Here is a 27,011-nt window from a genome sequence, read left to right as displayed (position 1 = left end):
GGGTGATATACGGCTGGATACATACGCACTTTTTAGAAGACATTGAGAGCAAGTACAGTCAACAAACTCCACACTATAAGTATTTTTATTGGTTCTGTCAACATAGGGGGCAATGTAGATTTCAAAAAATGACAACCATTTTCATAAATTAGAAACATGCAGATTAGGGTTGTCACGTCACATGGCAGCTCACACAAAGGAGGTTCTTCAACAGCGGACGGCAAGGAGATAAGGAGATACCTCGGCTTTCCTACAGGCTACTGCTCCTTGGTCACGATTTAGTACCACTCTGCTCTCCTGTTATCGACCCCTCTCTTGGATTACACCTCTGTACTGCGCTGACCTCATGTTGACAACTTGGATTGGACGACTAGTTTATTGGTGTTCTGCTACCATCTTCTGGCCACCATCATCTGCTGCCTTCTGCTTTTTAAGACTTTCATCTTATCTCTGGAATTCTTCCAGTAAGTGATTTCATTTTCTGGGTCTGCTGACCACCTAGACCACCCTGCGCAATGGTAGCTTCCAAGTGCATCCTCACTTTCAGGGACTCTGGTGAACATCTCTGGAGGGTCGTGGTTGATGCGGCTAGGAGTTTGCTGGACAGTCAGTACAGTTTTGTGCCATTTGATTAGTGTGTCTGGTACTAGGACTAACTATTTTGCCGCATCTGTTTCTTAGCACCTATGATCCTTGCATGAGTGGATGCTCGGATAGAACCATTAGATACCTCCATTGAAAACTGGTGAGTATCAAGGAAATCTTTGTATCGGTGCTCTGGAGTTACCATTCGAATACAATATGTCCGAACCTCGTGAGGGAGATCTTTCCGAACTGCCCAACCTAGGATCTTCTCATTTTTGGGTTGGTAGGGTTTAAGGACTTTCTCTTTAATTTTTTCTGCCATTACTGGTCCTGAACCCTCAAGGCAAAGTTTAGCCAATTCTTGTCTTTTTTCCTTCAACTTTTTGACTTCATAGTCCATTCTTGCCCTCCCAAAACCTTCTACCTTATCCCAGAACGTGCGGTTAAAGTAGGAGTAGAGGTTCCAGTCTAGTTTATTCCATTCCCTCAGTTTCTCGATGTCCTCATTGTCTAATGTTTTTGAGGTCTCACGACTGTTCAGTTTAAAAGTCACTACATCGTTGAGGTCCCAACACAACTCCTCTTTTAGGAGAATCATTGATTCATCAAAGTATTCTGCTAGAAGAACCAATTTAAATATGTTCTCCACGGCTCGGATTCCAGATTTTGCATAGGTTTCCGTAAATGGAGCATCAGAGTCATATCCAAGATCAAACCAGACTGTGTTACGGGCATACTGGTTGGAACTCTCACCCGGTTTATAGTAAAGTGTTGGGTGAGAAATAAAGGCTTTGAGACTAGGTGCCTTTGTGAATGCCAACGAAGAAGTACGATAGTAGGAAAAAGATGACTCGGCCACGTAGGCTGGGTCCCGAAGAATGGTGAAGTAGAACGTGTCTGGAGGCATCACCTTCTGGACCTGTGAAATTAATGGATAGTGTTAAACAAAATCTACAAAATTGGGGGCAGCAAAAAATTGCCGGGCATTTACGTGTTCTATGTGATAGGTTGATTTGTTGTAAGAATATATGGCATTGATCATGACTAGAGATGAGCGAACAGTAAAATGTTCGAGGCTCGAGATTCGTTTCGAGTAGCCCCTCAATATTACGACTACTCGAATCGAATATTGAACCCTATTATAGTCTATGGGGGGGAAATGCTCGTTTCAGGGGTAGGCAATGTTCGATCAAATTATACTTACCAAGTCCACGAGTGAGGGTCGGGCTGGATCCTCCGAGAAGTCTTCTCCTTGCAGCGTCCCCGCGTCATCTTCCGGCTCTGAATTCACTCTGCCAGGCATCGGGCCTGGGCAGAGCCGACTGCGCATGCCCGCACTACAAGCGGACATGCGCAGTCGGCTCTGCCCAGGCCCGATGCCTGGCAGAGTGAATGAAGAGCTGGAAGACGCTGCGGGGAAGCTGCACGGAGAAGACTTCTAAAGGTAGGAGAAGAACCAGCGTTGATTGGCCGACTGTATAGCATTCGGCCAATCAAAGCTGGTTCTGTATCAAAATTTTCCATTCGAACAGCGAGTGGTACTCGATCGAGTACGAGTATTTAGAATACCGTAGTATTCGATCGAATACCTACTCGATCGAGTACTACTCGCTCATCTCTAATCATCACAAGACTTGTTGCATCAAAGAGATATACTGTACCACAGTATGACCTCGAGGCATATTGTAGTGCTGAAGATATGCTGTGTTGCCCCATGTGTGACCAATATGGTTTGCAGACAGAACTCCAAAATGAATCCAGATTTACTCACACCCCATTCCAAACCTCTAAATAAATGAAGACCTCAGACTAGACCCATCAATAAATTCAGTCCCCAGACAAGACTCCAAAATTAATCAACACCATGATCCAATCTCCAAAATTAATCTGGACCTCAAAATTCATGAAACTCCCAAATTGAGACTCTGGATATGATCCATAAAAATAAATTCAGACCCTCTAACCAGATCCATGCATTTACAGTTCACTTCCTGGCACTGCCAAACATACTTGACACTGCACTGGATAAAGACGATGGGGGAACTTTGGTTCAAATCGAGAAAATTGGGGTTATTTTTGGCACAAGGTTCTCTTGATGGCCACTGTCAGGACCTTGTGTTCAGCAATGGTCAGAGTTTAGGCGGACGCAAAAACGAGGAGAGGTAAGTGATACTGGTTCGGTTGGACTGACCCATCAGAGTACCACAATGAATATTCTGTACAATATGCTGGAAGTCTGAAAAAATTTTAATGGGCTGGAATTAGAGAAAAAACCTGTATTTGCACCATTTTCTTATAGGTTCTGTGTTTACAAGGTTCACTGTGCAGCCAAATTGACATTTCCTGTATTCTCTGAGTGGTACAATCAAAATGTTAGCAGATTTACATAGTTCTATTATGTTTCAATACTTTCACAAAATTCCTTTGAAAAATAAAAATTTTTATTGAGTCGTTTTATTCTGATGTTTTTTTTTAAAGGGATAAAACTTAACAAAAAAAAAAACCTATACAAATTTGGTATCCCTGTCATTGAGCCAACCCATAGAATACAGATAACATGTCACTTTGGCTACGCAATGAACCTTGTAAAAACAAATCTCGTAAGAACGTCGCACAGCCACAGTTTTTCTCTAATTCCACCCCATTCTGTCTATTTTTACAGACTCCCAGTACATCGTATTGAATATTAAATGGGACCCTTACAAAATACAATTTGTCTTGCAAAGATTAGGCCCTTATGGAAAAAAAAGTTATGGGTTTTGGAAGGAGGGGGGTGAAAAACATAAATCGGAAAATGGCTGTGGTGCAAATGGATTAAAGACCCAACATCTGCCATGTAGTACATGGGGGAGCTGCGTTACAGTATATGAGAATATATCATAGGTGAACATGTCAGGGACAAGAGGAGATTGTATAAGTGATATACACACGCTTAGATATACGTGGTCTTTCATTCAGAACCTTTTTGCAAAAAGATATTAAGTACATTTCAGAAATAGTTATCACTAATAATACAATGAACACATATATAAGGGTAGATGAAGATCAAAGACTTAGCAATAGGCTTGAGCAATTGGGATGGGAAAAGATTGGATTCCGATCGGCGATCAATCCTTCTCCACTTACATCCATGTTCAGCCTTATATACAGAAGTCTATGGAGAGGGGAGGATGAGGAGGCTGGTGGCTAGTAATCGGTTTATTACTAAGTTTAGCAGAGCTTAACAGCTGCAGTATCTGTGTTTCTTCTCCAGCGGTCCCCTCCTTCCCCTCCCCACTATATAGACTTTTATGTTAAAGTAACTTATCCTGATAAATAGAGATAAAGCATTTTGTCAGGAATCTACTTCTCCGCCGAGAGTCGCCATTCTCTTCTGTGCAGCGCTGGTGGGAGGAGATTCTATATGACATCTGTATTTGCCACATGGCTATTTCTTTAAGGATGCTATGCCAACCAGCCAAACTTTGGCAGGGTCTACTCAGTCAATTAGAGGTTTAAGATGCAAAATCTATCAGGTCTGTACTTCGACATCCATAAAGGATTTCTTTATTCAACTGCCTGTGATTACATTAGTATTCTAGGCTCTGTGTTCTCCCTCTACCCTACCCTGTTTCCTGCACTTCCCCTGGATTACTGGTTTTGGTTTGCTTTCCTGGTTATTTCATTTCTTCCTGATTTGGCCATTTACATGATCTACTCAATTGGATTGTGGCCTGGTCTTTTCTGATTTTTCCGCTGCTTCCAATTCTCCTGGTTTTTGACCCTGGCTTGTCTTTTTCTCTCTCTGCCCTCTATAAGGTTTCTGGTTTGTCCTTAGACTGCAAGTGCAGCTGTTTTCTAGCACCTTGTCCTGAGATTACAATATGGGTTGTAAGTAGCTAAGTCCATCGTGCCTTGCGGTACCTTGGGGTGACCTTAGACTCTGCAAACCAGAGAAGGGTACAATAAGTAGGGAGAAAAATATCATTTGCCTGGAATTGCAAGAGTTCTGGTAATGACAGTTCACCACAGGACTGAGCTATTACCTCGGAATAATTGAAACGCATATGATGGCACATGATGTCGTAGTGCTGCCCAGACAATGCATTGTATCCCTTCACATCATGAGATTGGAAGGAACTTGGATAGTTGAATTGATAACCGTTAGGCAGAGCAAAAAATAATCCATTGTGTTCACCGTATCGATTCAGAAGATTCACTATGGTGCTCCCCGCTGTCTTGTGCGTCTTCAGAAACATGAGGTCATGTTTAGGTTGGCATGTCCGGTGGGAAGGCAAAGGATCCTCAGTTACAAGGAGTAGTGGTGGAGGAATATGTGGAATGCTGAGGATACAGAAAGTCTACGTTACATGGCGGTATAGCTTATCAACCAGAACTTGTAAAGTTTAAAAAGGGTGACCTGGCGCCCGTCTGGTGGAAATAGTAGACTCCAGTCAGGAGCCCTCCGGGCCAATTGCCCAACAGGCCAATTGCAGCTCTAACCCGGACACCGTCCCACAAAGTGGGTGGTGAAAAAATGGAAAAGATATATAGAAAAACCGGGAACTGGCAGAGCGCTAAAGGCAGCAAAATCCGTAATAGACTTGAAAAATAAAAATGACGATATGCAAGATTGAGATGAATTGGTTCTGTTTTATTGCTCCAAGGACATGAACAACAGCTTAAAACGGCTATGCATTTCGACACCGGGCGGGTGTCTTCTTCAGGCCACTAAAATATACAGTAACAGACAAATACTAGAATTAAAATCAATAATCAAAACATGATAAAACGTAATCATAAATAAATGAATAAATACATAGATAAATAGATAGAAAAAAACAGTGGTAGTAATCATAATAAAAAGTAACATAGTACATATAAAATATCCGCTATAGGAGATATGATTGTCTCAGCAGCTCTAAGCAAAAGTTTTTAGAAAAAGAAACAGAGAACCATGGTAAGATTTGGTTGACAGATAACTAGATACATACTGTACGTGAGTAACCAGATAGATGGAAAGGTGGTAATGGTCATAATAAAAAGTCATATGATAGATATCAAATATCAAGCATGCTCCCCTATACTTGATATTTGATATCTATCATATGACTTTTTATTATGACCATTACCACCTTTCCATCTATCTGGTTACTCACGTACAGTATGTATCTAGTTATCTGTCAACCAAATCTTACCATGGTTCTCTGTTTCTTTTTCTAAAAACTTTTGCTTAGAGCTGCTGAGACAATCATATCTCCTATAGCGGATATTTTATATGTACTATGTTACTTTTTATTATGATTACTACCACTGTTTTTTTCTATCTATTTATCTATGTATTTATTCATTTATTTATGATTACGTTTTATCATGTTTTGATTATTGATTTTAATTCTAGTATTTGTCTGTTACTGTATATTTTAGTGGCCTGAAGAAGACACCCGCCCGGTGTCGAAATGCATAGCCGTTTTAAGCTGTTGTTCATGTCCTTGGAGCAATAAAACAGAACCAATTCATCTCAATCTTGCATATCGTCATTTTTATTTTTCAAGTCTATTACGGATTTTGCTGCCTTTAGCGCTCTGCCAGTTCCCGGTTTTTCTATAGAACTTGTAAAGGTGATACAAATACTTGTCCATGTATATTAACCGTGTATTTCTTTACTGTCTCCTGTGTCTTCTGTATGTCTCATATCTCCTGTTTCTGCCTGTCTCCTATGTCTCCTGTCTTCTATGTGTCTCATGTCTCCAAAGTCTTTTATGTCTTCTATATCTACAATGGCTCCGATGTCTCCTATAACTTCTGTGTCTTCCTTGTCTCTGATTTCTCTTCTTATCTCCTCTATGTGACTTACATCTCCTATGTGTCCCCTTCCTCATGTGTCTTCCATAACTTCTATTTTTCTTATGCCTTTAATGTCTACCATGACTCCACTGTCTCCCTTGCCTTCTGTGTCTCTTCTGCCTCCTATGCAATTCATTTTTACTATCTTCTCCTCCGGTGAGCTACAACTGATAAAATATCCTCATTGATTCCTATACAGTTGCATTTTTTTCTCTAGCCCCCACCATTCCAGAGCAGTCAGTGCTGTTAGTTTTTGTGCCTGGTATGCTAACTAGACTCCCTAATATCACGTGGGTGTTGTCAGGCAGGAGCGGGCAAGAGGGTGTGACTCTGAACACCAATCACAGACAGTGTACGAGCTCTGATTCACGCCCCTTTGCCTGCTCCTGTCTGACAACACCCACTTGACATTAGGGAGTCTAATTAGAATATCGGCCACAAAACTATCTGCACTGATTATTTAGTAAAGCAGTTCACTAACATTAGCCACAGGCCTGACTCTGATCTGTCATTCACTCACCTGTTCGGGAAGTAGATCCCCAGAATCTGAAGAATAAATCCAATAACCATAAGGACACTGAGGCCATAACATAATTGTATCCTGCAGACTTGGCTTAACTTCATTCTCCTGTAAAGAACGTAATGGGGGATAATATCAGATATCGGAGGGCGAGGACTCAGCTCAGTAAACACACAGCAGATTGTACTGACCACTTGTCATAGTATGGCACCATAGTGTAGAATACTCTTAGGGCTCCTAGGAACCTATCTATAAAACATAGTGTAGAATACTGTCAGGGCTCCTAGGAACCTATCTATAAAACATAGTGTAGAACACTCTTAGGTCTCATAGGAACCTATCTATAATACATAGTGTAGAATACTGTCAGGTCTCCTAGGAACCTATCTATAAAACATAGTGTAGAATACTGTCAGGGCTCCTAGGAACCTATCTATAAAACATAGTGTAGAATACTCTTAGGGGTCCTAGGAACCTATCTATAAAACATAGTGTAGAATACTCTTAGGGCTCCTAGGAACCTATCTATAAAACATTGTGTAGGACACTGTCAGGGCTCCTAGGAACCTATCTATAAAACATAGTGTAGAATACTGTCAGGACTCCTAGGAACCTATCTATAAAACATAGTGTAGAACACTCTTAGGACTCCTAGGAACCTATCTATAAAACATAGTGTAGAATACTCTCAGGGCTCCTAGGAACCTATCTATAAAACATTGTGTAGGACATTCTTAGGACTCCTAGGAACCTATCTATAAAACAGTGTAGAATACTCTTAGGACTCCTAGGAACCTATCTATAACACATAGTGTAGAATACTCTTAGGACTCCTAGGAACCTATCTATAACACATAGTGTAGAATACTCTTAGGACTCCTAGGAACCTATCTATAAAACAGTGTAGAATACTGTCGGGACTCCTAGGAACCTATCTATAAAATATAGGTTAGAATACTCTTAGGACTCATGGGCTCATCTTCCTTGAGATGACCTGAGGCGATGACCTCAGGTGGTGCCTTATAGAATAAGTCGGGGAGGAAGGCAGCATTCTTATTTCAATCAGTCACTACTTATTGTATTATTGCAAAAGGTAGCAGCTTATAATTTTTACTTACCCATCCAGGCTCCTGTACAAGCTGGTCTCCTCTATGTGGTTCTGCATGTACGTTACATTGCTGAAAAATTATTGTCTCAATGTTCTTCAGAATTAACTACAGCGCCCCCCGGAGGCTGCAGAGGAGTACGGCTGTGACAGGAACATGGATAGGTGAGTAAAATTGTGATAATACAATAAGTAGGTGCCGATTACAAAAGAATGCCACTGCTTGTTTATTTGCTAAGATATCACTGTGTGGGGCAAATAAAGGGGGCCATATACCTTGGGGGGGGGCAAAAAAAGGGTTCAAATACTCTGGGAAGGGGGGGGGGGGCAAAAAGGGAGCCTTATACTGTGTAAGACCAAAGAAGGGGGTCATATGAAGAGACCCCAGAGTATAATGCAGCAGCCATTTTTGTTCATCTGAAGTGAATCAGCACTTGTTCAGATTGTTAAAAACCATACAATTTGGAATATTCAGGTCTGGTTCAAGATCAAAGGGTTTGCCCATCTCTAATCAATATCAGATTGGTGAAGGTCGATTTTCTGGCATCCCCCCACCGATCACCCTTTTGGAAATGTTGCAGAGTTTCATTGACTTCATGTCCATTGGTCACGTGGCGTTTGCCAGTGAGTAAAGTTCCATCCTGACATTGGAGGGGCCTTCACAGGGGCATATTCTCCATGGAGAAGGGTCTGTGGGATGCATTACATGTGTCAGATGTGGTGAGCACTTATGTGACATCTGACCACGCTAGTTTTGGAGAACATGTGACTAGCATCTTACTCAAAAGGACCTCTCCTTGTATTGCATCTGAGGGAAAAATGTCTGGTACTTATAGGGTGCATATCTCAAGCAAAGGCGTACCTTGATGTTTCTGGGCCCTAATGCAAAATCTGGGCCTGTACTTACAATTTGCTATGTATAATACGTATGTCATACTGTAGAATGGCCATTGGGCCCCCACAGCCTTCAGGGCCCAGTAGGGATTGCTACCTACGCACCACCCTTTAGCCACTAATCTCAAACACTTTGACAGGCATACTTGCCCACATTCATAGGCCATCATCTGGTTGAACAGCACATAGCATGGTAACTGGGCGAGGTCACGCACCCAATATGTGGATTCATTAGGGCTGAGCCATCGGGATCGGAAAAGATCGGATTCCGATCGGTGATTGAGTAAATTTCACGATAGCAATCGGAATGCCGATCCCGATCTTTTCCGGCAGGATCGAGGTCAGAGTTTCTCTCAATATCGGCTCAACCCTAGTCATGTATATATCAGTAATAGGGTTGAGCGATCGGGAAAGATCAGATCCCGATCGGCGATCGAGTAAATTTCATGATTGGGATCGGCTGGAAAATGATCAGAAATTGGATTTTAAAATCGATCCTGAAATCTCAAGATTGGCTCCACCCTAAGATTCATGTCTTCAATAGACTTGGCCTTGGCTTGACCCTTTTGAGGTGCGATACGTTCCCTTTTTTTTCGACGTGGTCCCTTTTCGGTACATGACTGGCACAAATGTCTATTTCACATACAAACTAACCGCTAGCCTGATGGATGTGGGAGCTTTGCTCGCTCTTCTGGGAATACAGGAGGTCACCCCTTTATTTTTTGGACATTCCATATGTGATAGTTGAAGAGATAGAGAACTGGCAACACGTTTTGGGGTGTGAACCCCTTTCTCAAGTGTACATGGATAAAAGTAACGCATAAGAAACACACACACTCACCATCTTAAATAGAAAATTGGTTTGGGAACGATCCAGCCACAAAGGCGTTGAGGGGGAAGGCCAACGCATTGCAAAAAAACCACCTGAATAGGTTGTACAGTAAAACTGAACCTCTAAGGGCTCGTTCACATCTGCGCCCGGGAATCCGTTCTGCAGGTTTCTGTTTCCTGCACAAAACAGAGGCAGGAGACGGAAACCTGCCGGCATGTTTCAATCCCATTCATTTGAATGGGCTTGAAAAGTTTCCGGCCGCCCGTGAGCGCGGGTGAGCGTTTTATGCACTCCGCGGTGAAACCGTTTTTTTTAAACCGGACACAGAGTCGGACATGCAGTACTCTGTGTCTGGTTTAAAAAAAAAACGGTTTCGCCGCGGAGCGCATAAAACGCTCACCCGCGCTCACGGACGCACACAGCCGGAGACTTTTCGGCAAGCAGAAGACAGAAACCTGAAAACGGAGATCGAACGCTGGTGTGACCCCAGCGTAAGCCGCCCATGTTTATATAAGAGATAGTACAAAAGGCCCCATTAACACGAAATAAAACTCATTGCCCGTATCGCTTATAATATGTAGGCCGCTCCATAAGAACATTGAGGGAGCGGCTTAATAAACACCGTTCTAATGTCAACAAGAAATTCTTGAAACCCAGTGTTTCGCGACACGCAGCAGCGATTCATAATGATTCATTGGATGGCTTTATTGTTATTCCCTTGGATCATATTCCTGCTGCTTCTGCCAACAAGTTGAATCTGTTGCACAGAAAAGAAATGATTTGGATTTATAAACTCGATACTCTTGCTCCGGCTGGTCTTAGTGCGGCTTTAGTGTGCGTTCATCCATTTACGTGACAGTATCTCATCTAAACAGGCGAAGTATCTACTGACATACCTCTACAATATGAGGAACTCTTACCTTACTAAAATATGTAACCTCTCTCTCTTCTGGAATCTTCCTATCCTCCTTCAAGCATGCTGTTATAACCCCGCTATTAACCCCTTCCCGCCGATGGCATTTTTTGATTTTCATTTTTCGTTTTTGACTCCCCTCCTTCTAAACCCCATAACTTTTTTATTTCTCCGCTCCCAGAGCCATGTCAGGTCTTAATTTTTGCGGGACAAATTTTTCTTCATGATGCCGCCATTAATTATTCTTTATAATGTACTGGGAAGCAGGGAAAAAATTCAGAATGGGGTGGATTTGAAGAAAAAATGCATTTGTGCAACTTTCTTACGAGCTTCATTTTTACGGCGTTCACTGTGCAACCAAAATGACATGTCCCCTGTATTCTGTGTTTCGTTATGATTCCAGGGATACCAAATTTATATGGTTTTATTTACATTTCGACCCCTTAACAAAAATCCAAAACTGTGTTAAAAAATTTTTTTTCTAAAAGTCGCCATATTCCAACAGCCGTAACTTTGTTATATAAAGCTATTGCTTTGATCACTTTTTACTCAAATTTTTATCAGGATCAAAACAGTGAAAAAACGGTGGTTTGGCACTTTTGACTATTTTTCCCGCTACGGCGTTTACCGAACAGGAAAAATATTTGTATAGCTTTGTAGAGCGGGCGATTTCGGACGCGGGGATACCTAACATGTATGTGTTTCACAGTTTTTAACTACTTTTATATGTGTTCTAGGGAAAGGGGGGTGATTTGAATTTTTAATACTTTTTATATTTTTTTATATTCTTTCTTAACTTTTTTATTTTATTTTTTTGCATTTATTAGACCCCCCTAGGGGTGTTGAACCCCAGGGGGTCTGATCACTAATGCAATGCATTACAATGCTAAAACAATTCATTGCAAAAAATAATTTCTTTTGCAGGCTGCATAGACCAGCCTGCAAAAGAAAGAATTTGCAGACAAGCCTGGGAGCCTTGTAAAGGCACCCGGCTGTCATGGCAACATGACATCGTGGGCCTCGAGCATGCTCCAGGAGCCGGCGGTCACTGGCAAAATGGCGCCCATGCGTCGCCGGGAAAATGGCGCCTCCGGCGCCTTTGACCGTGGCGCCGGAGGGGTTAATGCCTCCGATCGGTCCGGGGACTGAGAGTCAACATAAAAGTGGTTGGAGCTAAATTTGCTTTTTTTTTATTTAAATTTTGTCCCTCTTTCAGCTCTTCAAAAGTTGGGAGTTATGTAAGTGCCCCCATAAAGTGACTCTAGACTGCTAACCCAGCAGATCCCTACTCCTGCCTCCTCAGCTTCCTTCTTCAGGGTGTGGGGAACCTCTCAGGTAGCAGTGCAGGAAACAGGCACACAGAGATTGGATCGCACTCAAGTTTGCTATTTATTCACTTGCGGTGCATAGTCAGTTATAAAGCCACAAACAAAACAAAACCTTCTCAGCTGAGAAGTAACTACAACAGAAATGTTCCCTCTCTATACAGGGGCCTGGCTGCCAGACTCCCGCTCTGGTTATTCAAATGAGTGGCCCAATTACCTGTTTTGCAGGTACAGTTCACACAGGACAGTTTTCTCACAGCTCCTAGCCCTGACACAACCTATATCAGGCGTTAATTAGTTATTAGTTCCCCCCACACAGTATAATGCCCCATTAGAGGTCTCCATATGAAACAATGAAGTATGTGTGCCTCCTCAAAGTATGCTCCTTAGCGCCCCCCACCCCACACACAGTATAATTCCTATTATAATTTCCATTTACAGTCGCCAGAAGAAACCTTCATCCCCTGCCTGCTGTTCCCTATAACTTACACTAGTGTTAGCAGAGATCGGCAATCGTCCCTGCTGCCTGCACAAGAGCACTCTCCTATAAAGGCATCAGAGACGATTACCTATCCCTGCTGCTGCTGCTGTTATTGTGAGATATCAAGGCTTATGGAGACGATGGCTTCTCCCGGCCACTATCATAAGGAATGCTCCAGGAGGCAGGGGACAGCCACTTGAGTACCCCTGACCACAGTGACCACGGAGTGCTGTGGCCATCACAGGTGTCACATAAAACAATATACTGGCAGGGGTCCAGACTTTTACCTTTTCTTTTTAATTCAATTCATTGCCTCCCGACAAAAGCCATTGTACACAACCCCTGCACCTGCACAGGACATCATTTGTTCCAGGTGCTTGTAAAAAAAATGTCATACTCACAAAATGCATAAAGCGATATTGACATGAGGGAGTAATGGCCATGTGACATTTTGTCAGCGGACTTCACACGGCAGCATTAAATTCAATGGGCACATTTATCAATTCTGTGGAGCCTTGCCAAATCCTGTTCATATTTACAAACCTGTTGTACGCACCTTCACAAATCTGGAGCTCCAAGGTTCTGACTGAAGTATCATCTGACTATAAGTATCGAGTTCACCATGAGACAAATATCTGGCACAAAATCTATAGACGGATCTACCCAATATTCATTCCTTTCTGTTTCATAAATGTGTCTTACAGTTAGTCCCTTCTAAACCCTTCTAAATACATTGTGTACAGACAAAAATACTCTCACAATTTTTGTGCTCATACAACTTATTTTGTGCTTATACAGTTCTCTTCACAGAATAAATTTTTCAGTCACAAAAGTTTATTTGGTGGCACAGAATTTTTTTTAATTTTTTTTTAATGTAGATTGTGAGCCCCCATATACAGTGTTGGCCAAAAGTATTGGCACCCCTGCAATTCTGTCAGATAATACTCAGTTTCTACCAGAAAATTATTGCAATCACAAACTCTTTGGTATTATTATCTTCATTTATTTTGTCTTCAATGGAAAACCACAAAAAGAATTGTCAAAAAGCCAAATTGGATATAATTCCACACCAAACATAAAAAAGGGGGTGGACAAAGGTATTGGCACTGTTTGAAAAATCATGTGATGCTTCTCTAATTTGTGTAATTAACAGCACCTGTTACTTACCTGAGGCACCTAACAGGTGGTGGCAATAACTAAATCACACTTGCAGCCAGTTGAAATGGATTAAAGTTGACTCCACCTCTGTCCTGTGTCCTTGTGTGACCACATTGAGCATGGAGAAAAGAAAGAAGACCAACGAACTGTCTGAGGACTTGAGAAGCAAAATTGTGAGGAAGCATGAGCAATCTCAAGGCTACAAGTCCATCTCCAAAGACCTGAATGTTCCTGTTTCTACCGTGCGCAGTGTCATCAAGAAGTGTAAAGCCCATGGCCCTGTGGCTAACCTCCCTAGATGTGGACGGAAAAGAAACATTGACGAGAGATTTCAACGCAAGATTGTGCGGATGGTGGATAAAGAACCTCGACTAACATCCAAACAAGTTCCAGCTGCCCTGCAGTCCGAGGGTACAACAGTGTCACTCCGTACTATCCAGTGTCAGCGTCTGAATGAGAAGGGACTGTATGGTAGGAGACCCAGGAAGACCCCACTTCTTACCCAGAGACATAAGCCAGGCTGGAGTTTGCCAAAACTTACCTGAGAAAGCCAAAAACGTTCTGGAAGAATGTTCTCTGGTCAGAGGAGACAAAAGTAGGAAAAGGCCTCAACATAGAGTTTACAGGAAAAAAAAGAGGCCTTCAAAGAAAAGAAGACGCCCCCTACAGTCAGACATGGCGGAGGTTCCCTGATGTTTTGGGGTTGCTTTGCTGCCTCTGGCACTGGACTGCTTGACCGCGTGCATGGCATTATGAAGTCTGAAGACGACCAACACATTGTGCAGCATAATGTAGGGCCCAGTGTGAGAAAGCTGGGTCTCCCTCAGAGGTCAGGGGTCTTCCAGCAGGACAATGACCCAAAACACACTTCAGGTCAGCACTATACAATGGTGGTGAGAGAAAGCCCTGGAGACTTGTAAAGTGGCAGCAATGAGTCCAGCCCTGAATCCCATAGAACACCTGTGGGGGAGGGGGAGAGATCTCTTGGTGGCAGTTTGGAGAAGGCCCCCTTCACATCTCAGGGGGGATCTGGAGCAGGAGCCAAAGAAGAATGGTCTAAGATTCCAGCAGAGCCTTGTAAGAAACTCATTGCTGGTTAGCGGAAGCGGTTGTGCGCAGTTATTGTGTCTAAAGGTTGTGCTACCAAGTATTAGGCTGAGGGCGCCAATACTTCTGTCCGCACCAGTTCTGGAGTTTTGTGTAAAATGATCAATGATTTGACTTTTTTTTTCATTCTCTTTTGTGTTTTTTCATTGCAAGCAAAATAAATGAAGATATTACCAAAGAGTTTGTGCTTGCAATCATTGTCTGGAAGAACACGAGTATTATCTGACAGAATTGCAGGGGGGGGCGATACATGTTTCCTATCAGTATGTCTTTGGAGAATGGGAGGAAATCTACACAAAACCAGGGAGAACACACAAACCCCTTACAGATGTTGTTCCTGGCAGGATTCAAACCTAAGACTCCAGCACTTCAAAGCTTCAGTGCTAACCACTAAACCACCACATTGCCCCGGTGGCACAGAATTTTATTTTGTCACATGTAATGTTATTTTGTGACGCAGAATTCTATTTTGTTCAACACCGTCCGGAAATTCTGCGCAACAATATAACATTCTGATTTAGAAATGAATACTCTGTGCTATCAAAAAACCTTGTGTGCAAGAAAAACATTCTGTGTGAGGATTTTATGCTACAATATAAGACTCTGTGTGATCCTTGTATACAATGCGAGAAAACGCTCACTCTAGTTGCTGCCATTTGTTACAAAATGTAATTTGTGTGCACAAGATATATTTTCTGATTCTGTGGTCACAAAAGTGAATTCTGTGCGACAAACTACATTTTTGTGATATAAATAGCATTTTGTGTAACAAAATATGAATTCTATGAGCACCAAAATAATTGTGTGGCACAAAATATATCCTGTGATCGCCCCCCTATACATGATATACATACTGTGTCCCCTGCTTATCCATTCTTACAAAGCTTCAGCTGACCTTAGAGTCTCCTCAGGACTGCACAGAAGTTCCTCCGGCAACTACTCCTGGATACAGGTGGAAAGTCGGCTTTTATTTGTCCTCTTTCCATCCTCCTGCCTCCTTTGTACAGTAACCAGTTCTTGATGCCGGGCGCCACCTCCAGAAGTTCTTACCCAGCTGGAGGTGCATCATTGTGTGATACTGTCACCTACAGGACAAAATAATTATATCTCCTGTATAATAGAGAAGACATAAATATTACATGTCTCATGCTGACCGTCCCATGGACCACCTACTTTCTAGTGGCCCCTGTGGAGCTCGTGGCTCAGGTGGTTTTGTCTGTTCCTGAGTTGAACGTGAGTATGTGGGGGGGGGGGGGTCCAATCATTCATGTCCTATACCTGCCACTGGCGCTCCTTCATCCAATTCTGGGGTGTTCACTTCTTATTCTCTTCATTTACCGGCATCATCGTGCTCTGGGGGTTCCTTCCATTTCTCCCAAACATCATCATGAAGTGGGAGAACCTGGTGGCTGAGTGTACAGTGTTATTATATCCCCACATATGTTCCTCCACAGGCTACTGATCCCTCTTAGGTTCTTCTACCGTTCTCAGTAACAGTCTTCCATATCTGGTACAGCCAACAAATTTCTTTAGTAACTTTTCCCTCAAAATAGGTTCTCTGGTTGTAGTGTACCCGTGTAGGTCACCCATTGTTCTCATTGTCTAATCCTGAGTGAGGACCACCACTGTGAACCTGGTTAAATGGACCATTATGATCAGTAAGTACTTGTATCCTTACATAGACTCTTCTACTGTTAGATAATCCATCATTACTAGCTGTAAGGTATAGTTGTTCAGGATACTGCCATTGGTAGCTTGTTGGTCTCTGGCTTTGGCCAGGTTGCATTTCTGGTAGCCCATATACACCGTGAACACCATCTTTTGAAGGTCCTGAAGGAAGTAGAAAGTAGAACCTATGGAGACTTGCAAACATCTCGGCTGGCCCAAAGCATATAATGTATCCTATTGTATTGTAGAGTACACTATGTATTATAGATGGGTTCCTAGGAGTCCTAAGAGTATTCTACACTATGCTTTATAGATAGGTTCCTAGGAGCCCTAAGAGTATTCTACACTATGTTTTATAGATAGGTTCCTAGGAGCCCTAAGAGTATTCTACACTATGTTTTATAGATAGTTTCCTAGGAGCCCTAAGAGTATTCTACACTATGTTTTATAGATAGGTTCCTAGGAGCCCTAAGAGTATTCTTCACTATGTATTATAGATAGGTTCCTAGGAGCCCTAAGAGTATTCTACACTATGTATTATAGATAGGTTCCTAGGAGCCCTAAGAGTATTCTACACTATGTATTATAGATAGGTTCCTAGGAGCCCTGACAGTATTCTACACTATGTTTTATAGATAGGTTCCTAGGAGTCCTAAGAGTATTGTACACTATGCTTTATAGATAGGTTCCTAGGGGCCCTAAGAGTATTCTACACTATGTTTTATAGATAGGTTCCTAGGAGCCCTAAGAGTATGCTACACTATGTTTTATAGATAGGTTCCTAGGAGCCCTAAGAGTATTCTACACTATGTATTATAGATAGGTTCCTAGGAGCCCTGACAGTATTCTACACTATGTTTTATAGATAGGTTCCTAGGAGTCCTAAGAGTATTGTACACTATGCTTTATAGATAGGTTCCTAGGGGCCCTAAGAGTATTCTACACTATGTTTTATAGATAGGTTCCTAGGAGCCCTGACAGTATTCTATACTATGTTTTATAGATAGGTTCCTAGGAGCCCTGACAGTGTCATACACTATGTTTTATAGATAGGTTCCTAGGAGTCCTAAGAGTATTCTACACTATGTTTTATAGATAGGTTCCTAGGAGCCCTAAGAGTATTCTACACTATGTTTTATAGATAGGTTCCTAGGAGCCCTAAGAGTATTCTACACTATGTTTTATAGATAGGTTCCTAGGAGCCCTAAGAGTATTCTTCACTATGTATTATAGATAGGTTCCTAGGAGCCCTAAGAGTATTCTACACTATGTATTATAGATAGGTTCCTAGGAGCCCTAAGAGTATTCTACACTATGTATTATAGATAGGTTCCTAGGAGCCCTGACAGTATTCTACACTATGTTTTATAGATAGGTTCCTAGGAGTCCTAAGAGTATTGTACACTATGCTTTATAGATAGGTTCCTAGGGGCCCTAAGAGTATTCTACACTATGTTTTATAGATAGGTTCCTAGGAGCCCTGACAGTATTCTACACTATGTTTTATAGATAGGTTCCTAGGAGCCCTGACAGTATTCTATACTATGTTTTATAGATAGGTTCCTAGGAGTCCTAAGAGTATTCTACACTATGTTTTATAGATAGGTTCCTAGGAGCCCTAAGAGTATTCTACACTATGTTTTATAGATAGGTTCCTAGGAGCCCTAAGAGTATTCTACACTATGTTTTATAGATAGGTTCCTAGGAGCCCTAAGAGTATTCTTCACTATGTATTATAGATAGGTTCCTAGGAGCCCTAAGAGTATTCTACACTATGTATTATAGATAGGTTCCTAGGAGCCCTAAGAGTATTCTACACTATGTATTATAGATAGGTTCCTAGGAGCCCTGACAGTATTCTACACTATGTTTTATAGATAGGTTCCTAGGAGTCCTAAGAGTATTGTACACTATGCTTTATAGATAGGTTCCTAGGGGCCCTAAGAGTATTCTACACTATGTTTTATAGATAGGTTCCTAGGAGCCCTGACAGTATTCTATACTATGTTTTATAGATAGGTTCCTAGGAGCCCTGACAGTGTCATACACTATGTTTTATAGATAGGTTCCTAGGAGTCCTAAGAGTATTCTACACTATGTTTTATAGATAGGTTCCTAGGAGCCCTGACAGCGTTCTACACTATGTTTTATAGATAGGTTCCTAGGAGCCCTAAGAGTATTCTACACCATGTTTTATAGATAGAGTCATAAGAGTCCCGAGAATGTTTTACACTGTTATATAGTGGGGTTTCCAGGCACCTCATAATATCCTCCAAAAGGGATTAACCCTTCTAATACATCAATGAGTACACATATATGTGTAGCCCAGTATTCTGATGACAGATGCACTATGTGAAGATTAAATACCCTTAATAAAAAATTTAGGACATGCTCAAAGGAGAAATTCTTCCAAATACTAAAGTGGAATCCTTACCCCAAAGTTCAATTCAATTCCCCCTTTCAAAATAAATTCAAGTAATGTTCATCGGGAGCAATTTCTAAATGAGCCAGGTAGTGCCAAAGAGAATAGAAGATGCTACAACTGCAGTAACTGGAGCGCTAATGGTGAGTTCTGGCACTAAATAGCCGACACCGGAGACTAGATGGGTTTAGGTATATATACCTGACCAGGTTAGAGAGGATATGAAATCTATGGCATGATGGGAAGGACATTCAGATAAAACAAAGAAGTACAGATCCATCACAGGACTCCTTTCTTGTTCAAACATGAACATTTATTTGTTGACTTTCTCCACCAAACCCTATACAATAATACTTTCCTGTTTTTATAAGAAACACATAAAACATACAAAATATCTGCATTGGCTACAAATACTGGAGCTATAAATACTTCTTTAATTATAGGGAAAAACAAATTCAAAAAAATCTGGAAAACATGAAGAAAAGCCCCCATGTATGGGTCAGGTTGGTTGGAGGACGCTCACTTGCTCTCGATACCGGTCTTACCCATTGAAGCGTATTGGTCTTCAGTCTTGTGTATTGAGTGACTAGCAGTATAGTTGTAAGATCCTTGCCCGTTCAGACTCTTGCGCCATCCTCTGGCCGCATGGTATGGCTCAGGAGGCATGTCCACTTATGATCCTCTGCTCCTGGGCCTCTTGTAGTCTGTTTTAGCACAGCTAGGACTTGTTTCATTGTATCAGTCCAGCCAGTACTCTGAGTTCCCTTTGTTTAGAGTTAACCTTAGTTGCTCTATGATTGACATCTTACTTTCCAATCACGTCTAGAGCTGATTCCGGGTTTCCTTTATACGGCCCATCACTCCACACATGGGTGCTTGCCTCCTAAGAGCGTGCAACTTTATTACTTTCCCTCTGATATTCTGTATTCTGACTTGCTTTGACCTCTTGACTATTCTTCTGGATTCTGATTTTGTACCTAGATGCCGTCTGGTTCTGACCCCTTCGCTAGTCTGAACTCTTCTTCTCATTGTTTGTCTTGTATGTGTTCTGTGTTTCACTTATCATAGGAAGGGACTGTCGTCAAGTTGTCCACTGCTGCTAGGGTAGTTGTGGCTAGCAGGCAGGGACATGGGGTGGCCTAGTATCAAAGGTCACTGTCTCCATCTCCCCCCTCCTCCCAGGTTCCAGCATCAGGTACTGGGGAATTGCTTAACAATAGTTGTGTGTATACAGCTCCCATGCAGACCTATTTTTCTCCATAGTTACAGACTACAAACACATCGCTTCAGACATGGGAATAACCCCTCCCCATCTTGATCACTGTTCCAGAAATTTCGGGGACAGCAGAGCTAGATGTACCTATAAGTCCCACTATGGGGTAGATTTGCTGCAATGGGAATACAATTATAATCCTGTTATAGAGTTTCATGATTCCTTATGTTCCATAGACGACTCTCTCATCTAGTATGGCCACATATGATCCCTACAGGAGTTGGTGCTCAGACAGAGCCATTAGATGCCCCCAAGGAAAACTGGTGAGCATCAAGGAGATCTTTGTATTGGTGCTCTGGAGTTACCATTCGAATACAATATGTCCGAACCTCGTGAGGGAGATCTTCCCGAACAACCCAACCTAGGATCTTCTCATTTTTGGGTTGGAAGGGTATAAGGGCTTTCTCTTTAATTTGTTCTGGCATTACTGGTCCTGAACCCTCAAAACAAAGCTTAGCCAACTGTTGCCTTCTTTCCTTCAACTTTTTGACTTCATAGTCCATTCTTGCCCTCCCAAAACGTTCTACCTTATCCCAGAACGTGCAGTTAAAGTAGGAGTAGAGGTTCCAGTCTAGTTTATTCCATTCCCTCAATTTTTTTATGTCTTCATGGTCTAGTGTTTTTGAGGTCTCACGACTGTTCAGTTTAAAAGTCACTACATCGTTGAGGTCCCAACACAACTCCTCTTTTAGGAGAATCATGGATTCATCAAAGTATTCTGCTAGAAGAACCAAGTTAAATATGTTCTCCACGGCTCGGATTCCAGATTTTGCATAGGTTTCCGTAAATGGAACATCAGAGTCAAATCCAAGGTCAAACCATACTGGGTTACGAGCATAGTTATTGTATCTGTCACCTGTTCGATAGTAACGTGATGGGTGAGAAATAAAGGCTTTGAGATTCGGGGCCTTCTTGAATGCCATCGAATAAGCATGATAGTAGGAAAAAGATGACTCGGCCACGTTGGCTGGGTCCCGAAGAATGGTGAAGTAGAACGTGTCTGGAGGCATCACCTTCCGAACCTGTGAAATTAATGGATAGTGTTAAACAAATTCTTAAAATTTGGTGGCAACAAAAAATTGCTGTTCATTTATGTATACTACCTGTATGGACCATTGATCATCATGAGACTTGTTGTGTCAAAGAGATACACAGTATTACCTCAAGGCATATTGTACTACTGAAGATATATTGTGTTGCCCCATGTTACACCATGGGAGGTCCTATGGGTCAGAATTGAAAACCAAGGCCAGTCAGGGACTGACATAGATTTCAGGTATAGCTCATGGTAATTTACTCAAAATTGGAGAGCAGACCAAAAAAAAGTGGGGCTATTTTTGGCACAGGGTTCTCTCGATGGCCACTGTCAAGACCTTATGTGTAGTAGTGGATGGAGTTTAGGAGAACCCAGCAGCAAGGAGAGTTAAGTGATACTGGTTCTTATCTTGTGGATCAAAGGCAGGGTCGGACTGAGGGCCCTGCTCACAAGAGCTTACAATCTATGAGGTGGGGGGGTGACACAAGAGGTAGCAGGGGTGACATTGGAGGTAGCATTGCTTATAGTGGTCAGACAATTTTGTAATAGAGGTTACTGTCATTACACAAGCATAAATCTGTATGAGCCATCACCAGTTGTGTCCTTTATCGTGCAGATGGTGCCTAGACATAAAGATGGCACCGGAAGCCAAATCTGGTGATGGTTTCTCCAATGGGGGCTGTGTAGAGAGAGAAGAGCAGAGGGTCTAGGACCGAGCCCTGAGGAACCCCAACAGCAAGGGAAAGAGGGGAGGAAACAGAGCCCGCAAATGATACGCTGAAAGTGCGGTCTGAGAGATAAGAGGAGAACCAGGAGAGCGCAGTGTCCATGAGGCCGACTGAGGAGGAGATGATGGTCAGCAGTGTCAAATGCTGCTGAGAGAGGGGAGGTTAGAGACGGGTCGATAGCAGCACAGGACAGGTCAAGGGAGGATTAATTTAATAGCATGGTTATGACAGCATGTTTTAAAGAGGATGGAAAAATTCCAGAAGAGAGAGAGGTTAAATATTTTAGTAAGGTAAGTTGTGATAGCAGGCAACAGACTGGAGAAGGTGTGAGGGGAAGGGGTCACTACTGCAGGTTGTAGGGCGAGATGAAGAAAGTAGTTGGGATGCTTCCTCTTCTGTAACAGGTTCAAAAGATGAGAATGGACAGTCTGAAGTGTGGTTGGTGAGGGGATAAGTACTAAGGTAGGTGAGGGGATCAGTGCTATGGTAGGTGAGGGGATCAGTACTATGGTAGGGGAGAGGGATCAGTGCTATGGTAGGTGAGGGGATCAGTACTATGGTAGGGGAGGAGATCAGTACTATGGTAGGTGAGGGGGATCAGTACTATGATAGGTGAGGGGATCAGTACTATGGTAGGTGAGGGGGATCAGTACTATGGTAGGTGAGGGGATCAGTACTATGGTAGGTGAGGGGATCAGTACTATAGTAGGTGAGGGGATCAGTACTATGGTAGGTGAGGGGATCAGTACTATGGTAGGTGATGGGATCAGTACTATGGTAGGTGAGGGGATCAGTACTATAGTAGGTGAGGGGATCAGTACTATGGTAGGTGAGGGGATCAGTACTATGGTAGGTGAGGGGATCAGTGCTATGGTAGGTGAGGTGGATCAGTACTATGGTAGGTGAGGTGGATCAGTACTGTGGTAGGTGAGAGGATCAGTGCTATGGTAGGTGAGGGGATCAGTACTATGGTAGGTGAGGGGATCAGTACTATGGTAGGTGACGGGATCAGTACTATGGTAGGTGAGGGGATCAGTACTATGGTAGGTGAGGGGGATCAGTACTATGGTAGGTGAGGTGGATCAGTACTGTGGTAGGTGAGAGGATCAGTACTATGGTAGGTGAGGGGGATCAGTACTATGGTAGGTGAGAGGATCAGTACTATGGTAGGTGAGGGGGATCAGTACTATGGTAGGTGAGAGGATCAGTACTATGGTAGGTGAGGTGGATCAGTACTGTGGTAGGTGAGAGGATCAGTACTATGGTAGGTGAGGGGGATCAGTACTATGGTAGGTGAGAGGATCAGTACTATGGTAGGTGAGGGGGATCAGTACTATGGTAGGTGAGGGGATCAGTACTATGGTAGGTAAGGAGAGCAGTACTATGGTAGGGGAGGAGATCAGTACTATGGTAGGGGAGGAGATCAGTACTATGGTAGGTGAGGGGGATCAGTACTATGGTAGGTGAGAGGATCAGTACTATGGTAGGTGAGGGGATCAGTACTATGGTAGGTGAGGGGATCAGTACTATGGTAGGGGAGGAGATCAGTACTATGGTAGGTGAGGGGGATCAGTACTATGATAGGTGAGGGGATCAGTACTATGGTAGGTGAGGGGGATCAGTACTATGGTAGGTGAGGGGATCAGTACTATGGTAGGTGAGGGGATCAGTACTATAGTAGGTGAGGGGATCAGTACTATGGTAGGTGAGGGGATCAGTACTATGGTAGGTGATGGGATCAGTACTATTGTAGGTGAGGGTATCAGTACTATAGTAGGTGAGGGGATCAGTACTATGGTAGGTGAGGGGATCAGTACTATGGTAGGTGAGGGGGATCAGTACTATGGTAGGTGAGGTGGATCAGTACTATGGTAGGTGAGGGGATCAGTACTATGGTAGGTGAGGGGGATCAGTACTATGGTAGGTGAGAGGATCAGTGCTATGGTAGGTGACGGGATCAGTACTATGGTAGGTGAGGGGATCAGTACTATGGTAGGTGAGGGGATCAGTACTATGGTAGGTGAGGTGGATCAGTACTGTGGTAGGTGAGAGGATCAGTGCTATGGTAGGTGAGGGGATCAGTACTATGGTAGGTGAGGGGATCAGTACTATGGTAGGTGACGGGATCAGTACTATGGTAGGTGAGGGGATCAGTACTGTGGTAGGTGAGAGGATCAGTACTATGGTAGGTGAGGGGGATCAGTACTATGGTAGGTGAGGGGATCAGTACTATGGTAGGTGAGGGGATCAGTACTATGGTAGGTGAGGGGATCAGTACTATGGTAGGTGAGGGGATCAGTACTATGGTAGGTGAGGGGATCAGTACTATGGTAGGTGAGGGGATCAGTACTATGGTAGGTGAGGGGATCAGTACTATGGTAAGGTGAGGGGATCAGTACTATGGTAGGTGAGGGGGATTAGTACTATGGTAGGTGACGGGATCAATACTATGGTAGGTGATGGGATCAGTACTATGGTAGGTGACGGGATCAATGGTAGGTGACGGGATCAATACCTGAGGTTTGGGCAGTTATTTCCTGACGGATCTTATCAATTTTGTCTATTACTCCTTCTGTCCTCTATAAGGTTTCTGGTTTGTCCTTACACTACAGGTGCAACTGTTTTCTGGCACCTTGTCCTGACATTACTTCATGGTTACTAAGCAGCTAAGTCCATCCTGCCTTGTGCCAAGCTTCGGTGGTTACCTCGGGATGACCTTAGACTCTGCGAACCAGAACGGTATAGAATTATAAGTAGTTTGTTTGCTGTTGCTGTCAGTTTCCTGCTGTATATTAATACATTATCTAAGTAACACATCTATTACCTTCTGGGACTTGCTTAAGTGGCAAATCCACAACATGTTTTACCTTACAAAGATATATCACAAGTCTCTGTTGCTATTAAATTTCGACAAATTGTTTTATAGTCAGAGGTACAATTTTTGGACCTTAACTAACAAAACGTGAGAATATCTCATTGGAAGAAGGTGGGAGAAAAATATAATTTGTTGCAATTACAAGAATTCTAGTAATGACGGTTCACCCCAAGACTTAGCTATTACCTCCTGATAATTGAAGCGCATATGATGGCACATGATGTCGTAAGGCTGCCCAGAGGACACATTGTATCCCTTCACATCATGAGATTGGAAGGAATATGGATAGTTGAATTGATATCTGTAAGGCAGAGCGAAAACCAAACCATTCCGTTCACCGTATCGATGCAGAAGGTTCAGTATGGTGCTCCCGGCTGTCTTGTGCGTCTTCAGAAACATGATATGCTGTTTGGGTTGGCATGTCCGGTAGGAAGGCGAAGGCTTCTTAGTTACAAGGTGTAGTGGAGGAATCTGGGGAGAACTGAGGATACAGAAAGTCTACGTTACATGGTGGATTAACTTACCAACCGAAGATGCAATACCAGACAGTGGCCATGGGCAAGAGTGGCGGTGAAAAATAAAAAAAACCAGAACCTTCCTTCTAATCTGTCCTTGTCATCCCTCCACTGATTCTAGTTGGAATTTACTTTGTAGCCCCCACCATTCCAGAGCAGTCAGTGCTGTTAGTGTTGGTGCCTGATATGATAACTAGACTCCCTAATATCAAGTGTCAGGCAGGAACAGGCCAAGGGGGTGTGACTCAGAATACCAATCACAGGCAAGGGCCTGATTCATGTCCCCTTTGCCTGTTACTGTATCATACCATGTACTTGTCATCAGGCACCAGAACGAGCTGCAGTAATTATTTAGGAATGGTGAGGGCTCGAGAAAAACTTCCAATTGTGCCAGAATCAGTGGAGGAGCACCTTGTATGCAAAGAGCTAGACCTGGTGGAGGTGGTGGAAGGTACATTTTAAAGTAGTTCACTCACCTCTTTGGGAAGTAGATCTCCAGAATCTGAAGAGCAAATCCAATAGTCATAAGGACTAGGAGGCCATAACCCAGGACTTGTATCCTGCAGACTTGACTTAACCTCATTCTCCTGTAGGAAACATCAGTGAGGGTGATATCAGATATTCGAGGGCTCAGTACACACACAGCAGATTGCACTAACCACTTGGCATGGTATGGCACCTTATGGTATGGACTCTGATAGCACCACAGGAATTCTCTGGAAAAATCATGGGGCCGCCCTCCACAGTCTCCACTGTGATCTTTATTATTAGAAGGAGACCTGAGCTATGCATTATACCTAGTGACCCTATTCTCATAGGCATAGTGACCGTGACAGTATCACTTGCCTCAAGGACGCGAATGTACTGCCATTGAGAGAAATGGTGCTGGAGCGTGCGCAGTAGCACTCCGGAGGGAGCAATACTACGCATGCGCCGGATTTGAACCAATCCTGCCCAAAGAAGAGGACGATGAAGCCAGGGACGAGCCAGGACCGGAGAGCGTCGCTGAAAGAAGAGGAAGGCATGCCAGAAGATAACGTCGGTCCGTGCATGATCACCCACCGTACACGATAAGTATAATTTGCATATATGTTTTATGGTTTTATTTTAAAATTGGGGTGGGGGTTAAAATAACATTAGCAGTGCCTGAATAGCCTTTTTAAAGGCTATTCACGCATATGTGGGGCTCATACAGCAAATTTTTGCTGATAGGGCCCCTTTAAATGAATGGCTGACCCTGCAATGTATGGTAGGTCTGGTCTGCCAGAGTGAAAGGTGCTTTTATGGAGAAATCGTTTATTCTGGTACACACAGTGGTACCCTCCTCTCTGTGGCACCTAACGGCAGGATTTGTGGAAGGGAATTGCAATAGGAGCAATTCCCCAGTAGCTGCTGGTGATCTCTGGGGTAGGGGCAGAATAGACAGTGAGCCCTAAGCTGAATTCCCCCTACTGGACCCCCAACTGGACGATGGGCCCTTCCTATATAAGTGACAACACAGAACAAAGACAAGACAAACAACAAAGGGAGGTCAGCTAACCAAGGGTCTTGTAACAGTTAAGCAATGCAGTACAGAATCAAAATCCAAGAGAGTAGTCAAAGGGTAAGTCAGAGGCCAGAGGTCAGTAATACAATTGTAGCAGAAGAGGAGCTTAGCAGTGACAAAGTCACAATAACCAGCAGGCCTGTGAGGGCCGATCTACTGTACATAGAAAGCCCAAGACCCTCCCTAGGCTTGACTGGAAGAC

At 43.0% G+C, this 27,011-nt stretch overlaps 2 protein-coding genes across 2 annotated transcripts; both read right to left on the bottom strand.

Annotated features, from left to right (window-relative positions):
- Window positions 1–652: 652 nt before the first annotated feature.
- LOC142202597 (galactose-3-O-sulfotransferase 4-like) lies at window positions 653–7,035 on the bottom strand. Its single transcript, XM_075272794.1, has 3 exons — window positions 6,932–7,035; window positions 4,611–4,908; window positions 653–1,504 (listed from the first exon to the last, which is right to left on the bottom strand). Exons 1-3 carry the CDS (start codon window positions 7,033–7,035, stop codon window positions 653–655), a joined length of 1,254 nt encoding a protein of 417 aa, XP_075128895.1.
- Window positions 7,036–20,336: 13,301 nt separating this feature from the next.
- LOC142204704 (galactose-3-O-sulfotransferase 4-like) lies at window positions 20,337–25,848 on the bottom strand. Its single transcript, XM_075276011.1, has 3 exons — window positions 25,740–25,848; window positions 24,935–25,229; window positions 20,337–21,131 (listed from the first exon to the last, which is right to left on the bottom strand). The coding sequence occupies exons 1-3, from the start codon at window positions 25,844–25,846 to the stop codon at window positions 20,337–20,339; spliced, it is 1,197 nt and encodes a 398-aa protein (XP_075132112.1). The 5' UTR covers window positions 25,847–25,848.
- Between the last annotated feature and the right edge of the window lie 1,163 nt (window positions 25,849–27,011).

This window comes from Leptodactylus fuscus, chromosome 5 (assembly GCF_031893055.1).
Source record: "Leptodactylus fuscus isolate aLepFus1 chromosome 5, aLepFus1.hap2, whole genome shotgun sequence".
Classification (NCBI taxonomy): domain Eukaryota; kingdom Metazoa; phylum Chordata; class Amphibia; order Anura; family Leptodactylidae; genus Leptodactylus; species Leptodactylus fuscus.
Note: the sequence above shows the minus strand (reverse complement) of the source record. Positions and strands in the feature narration are given on the sequence as shown.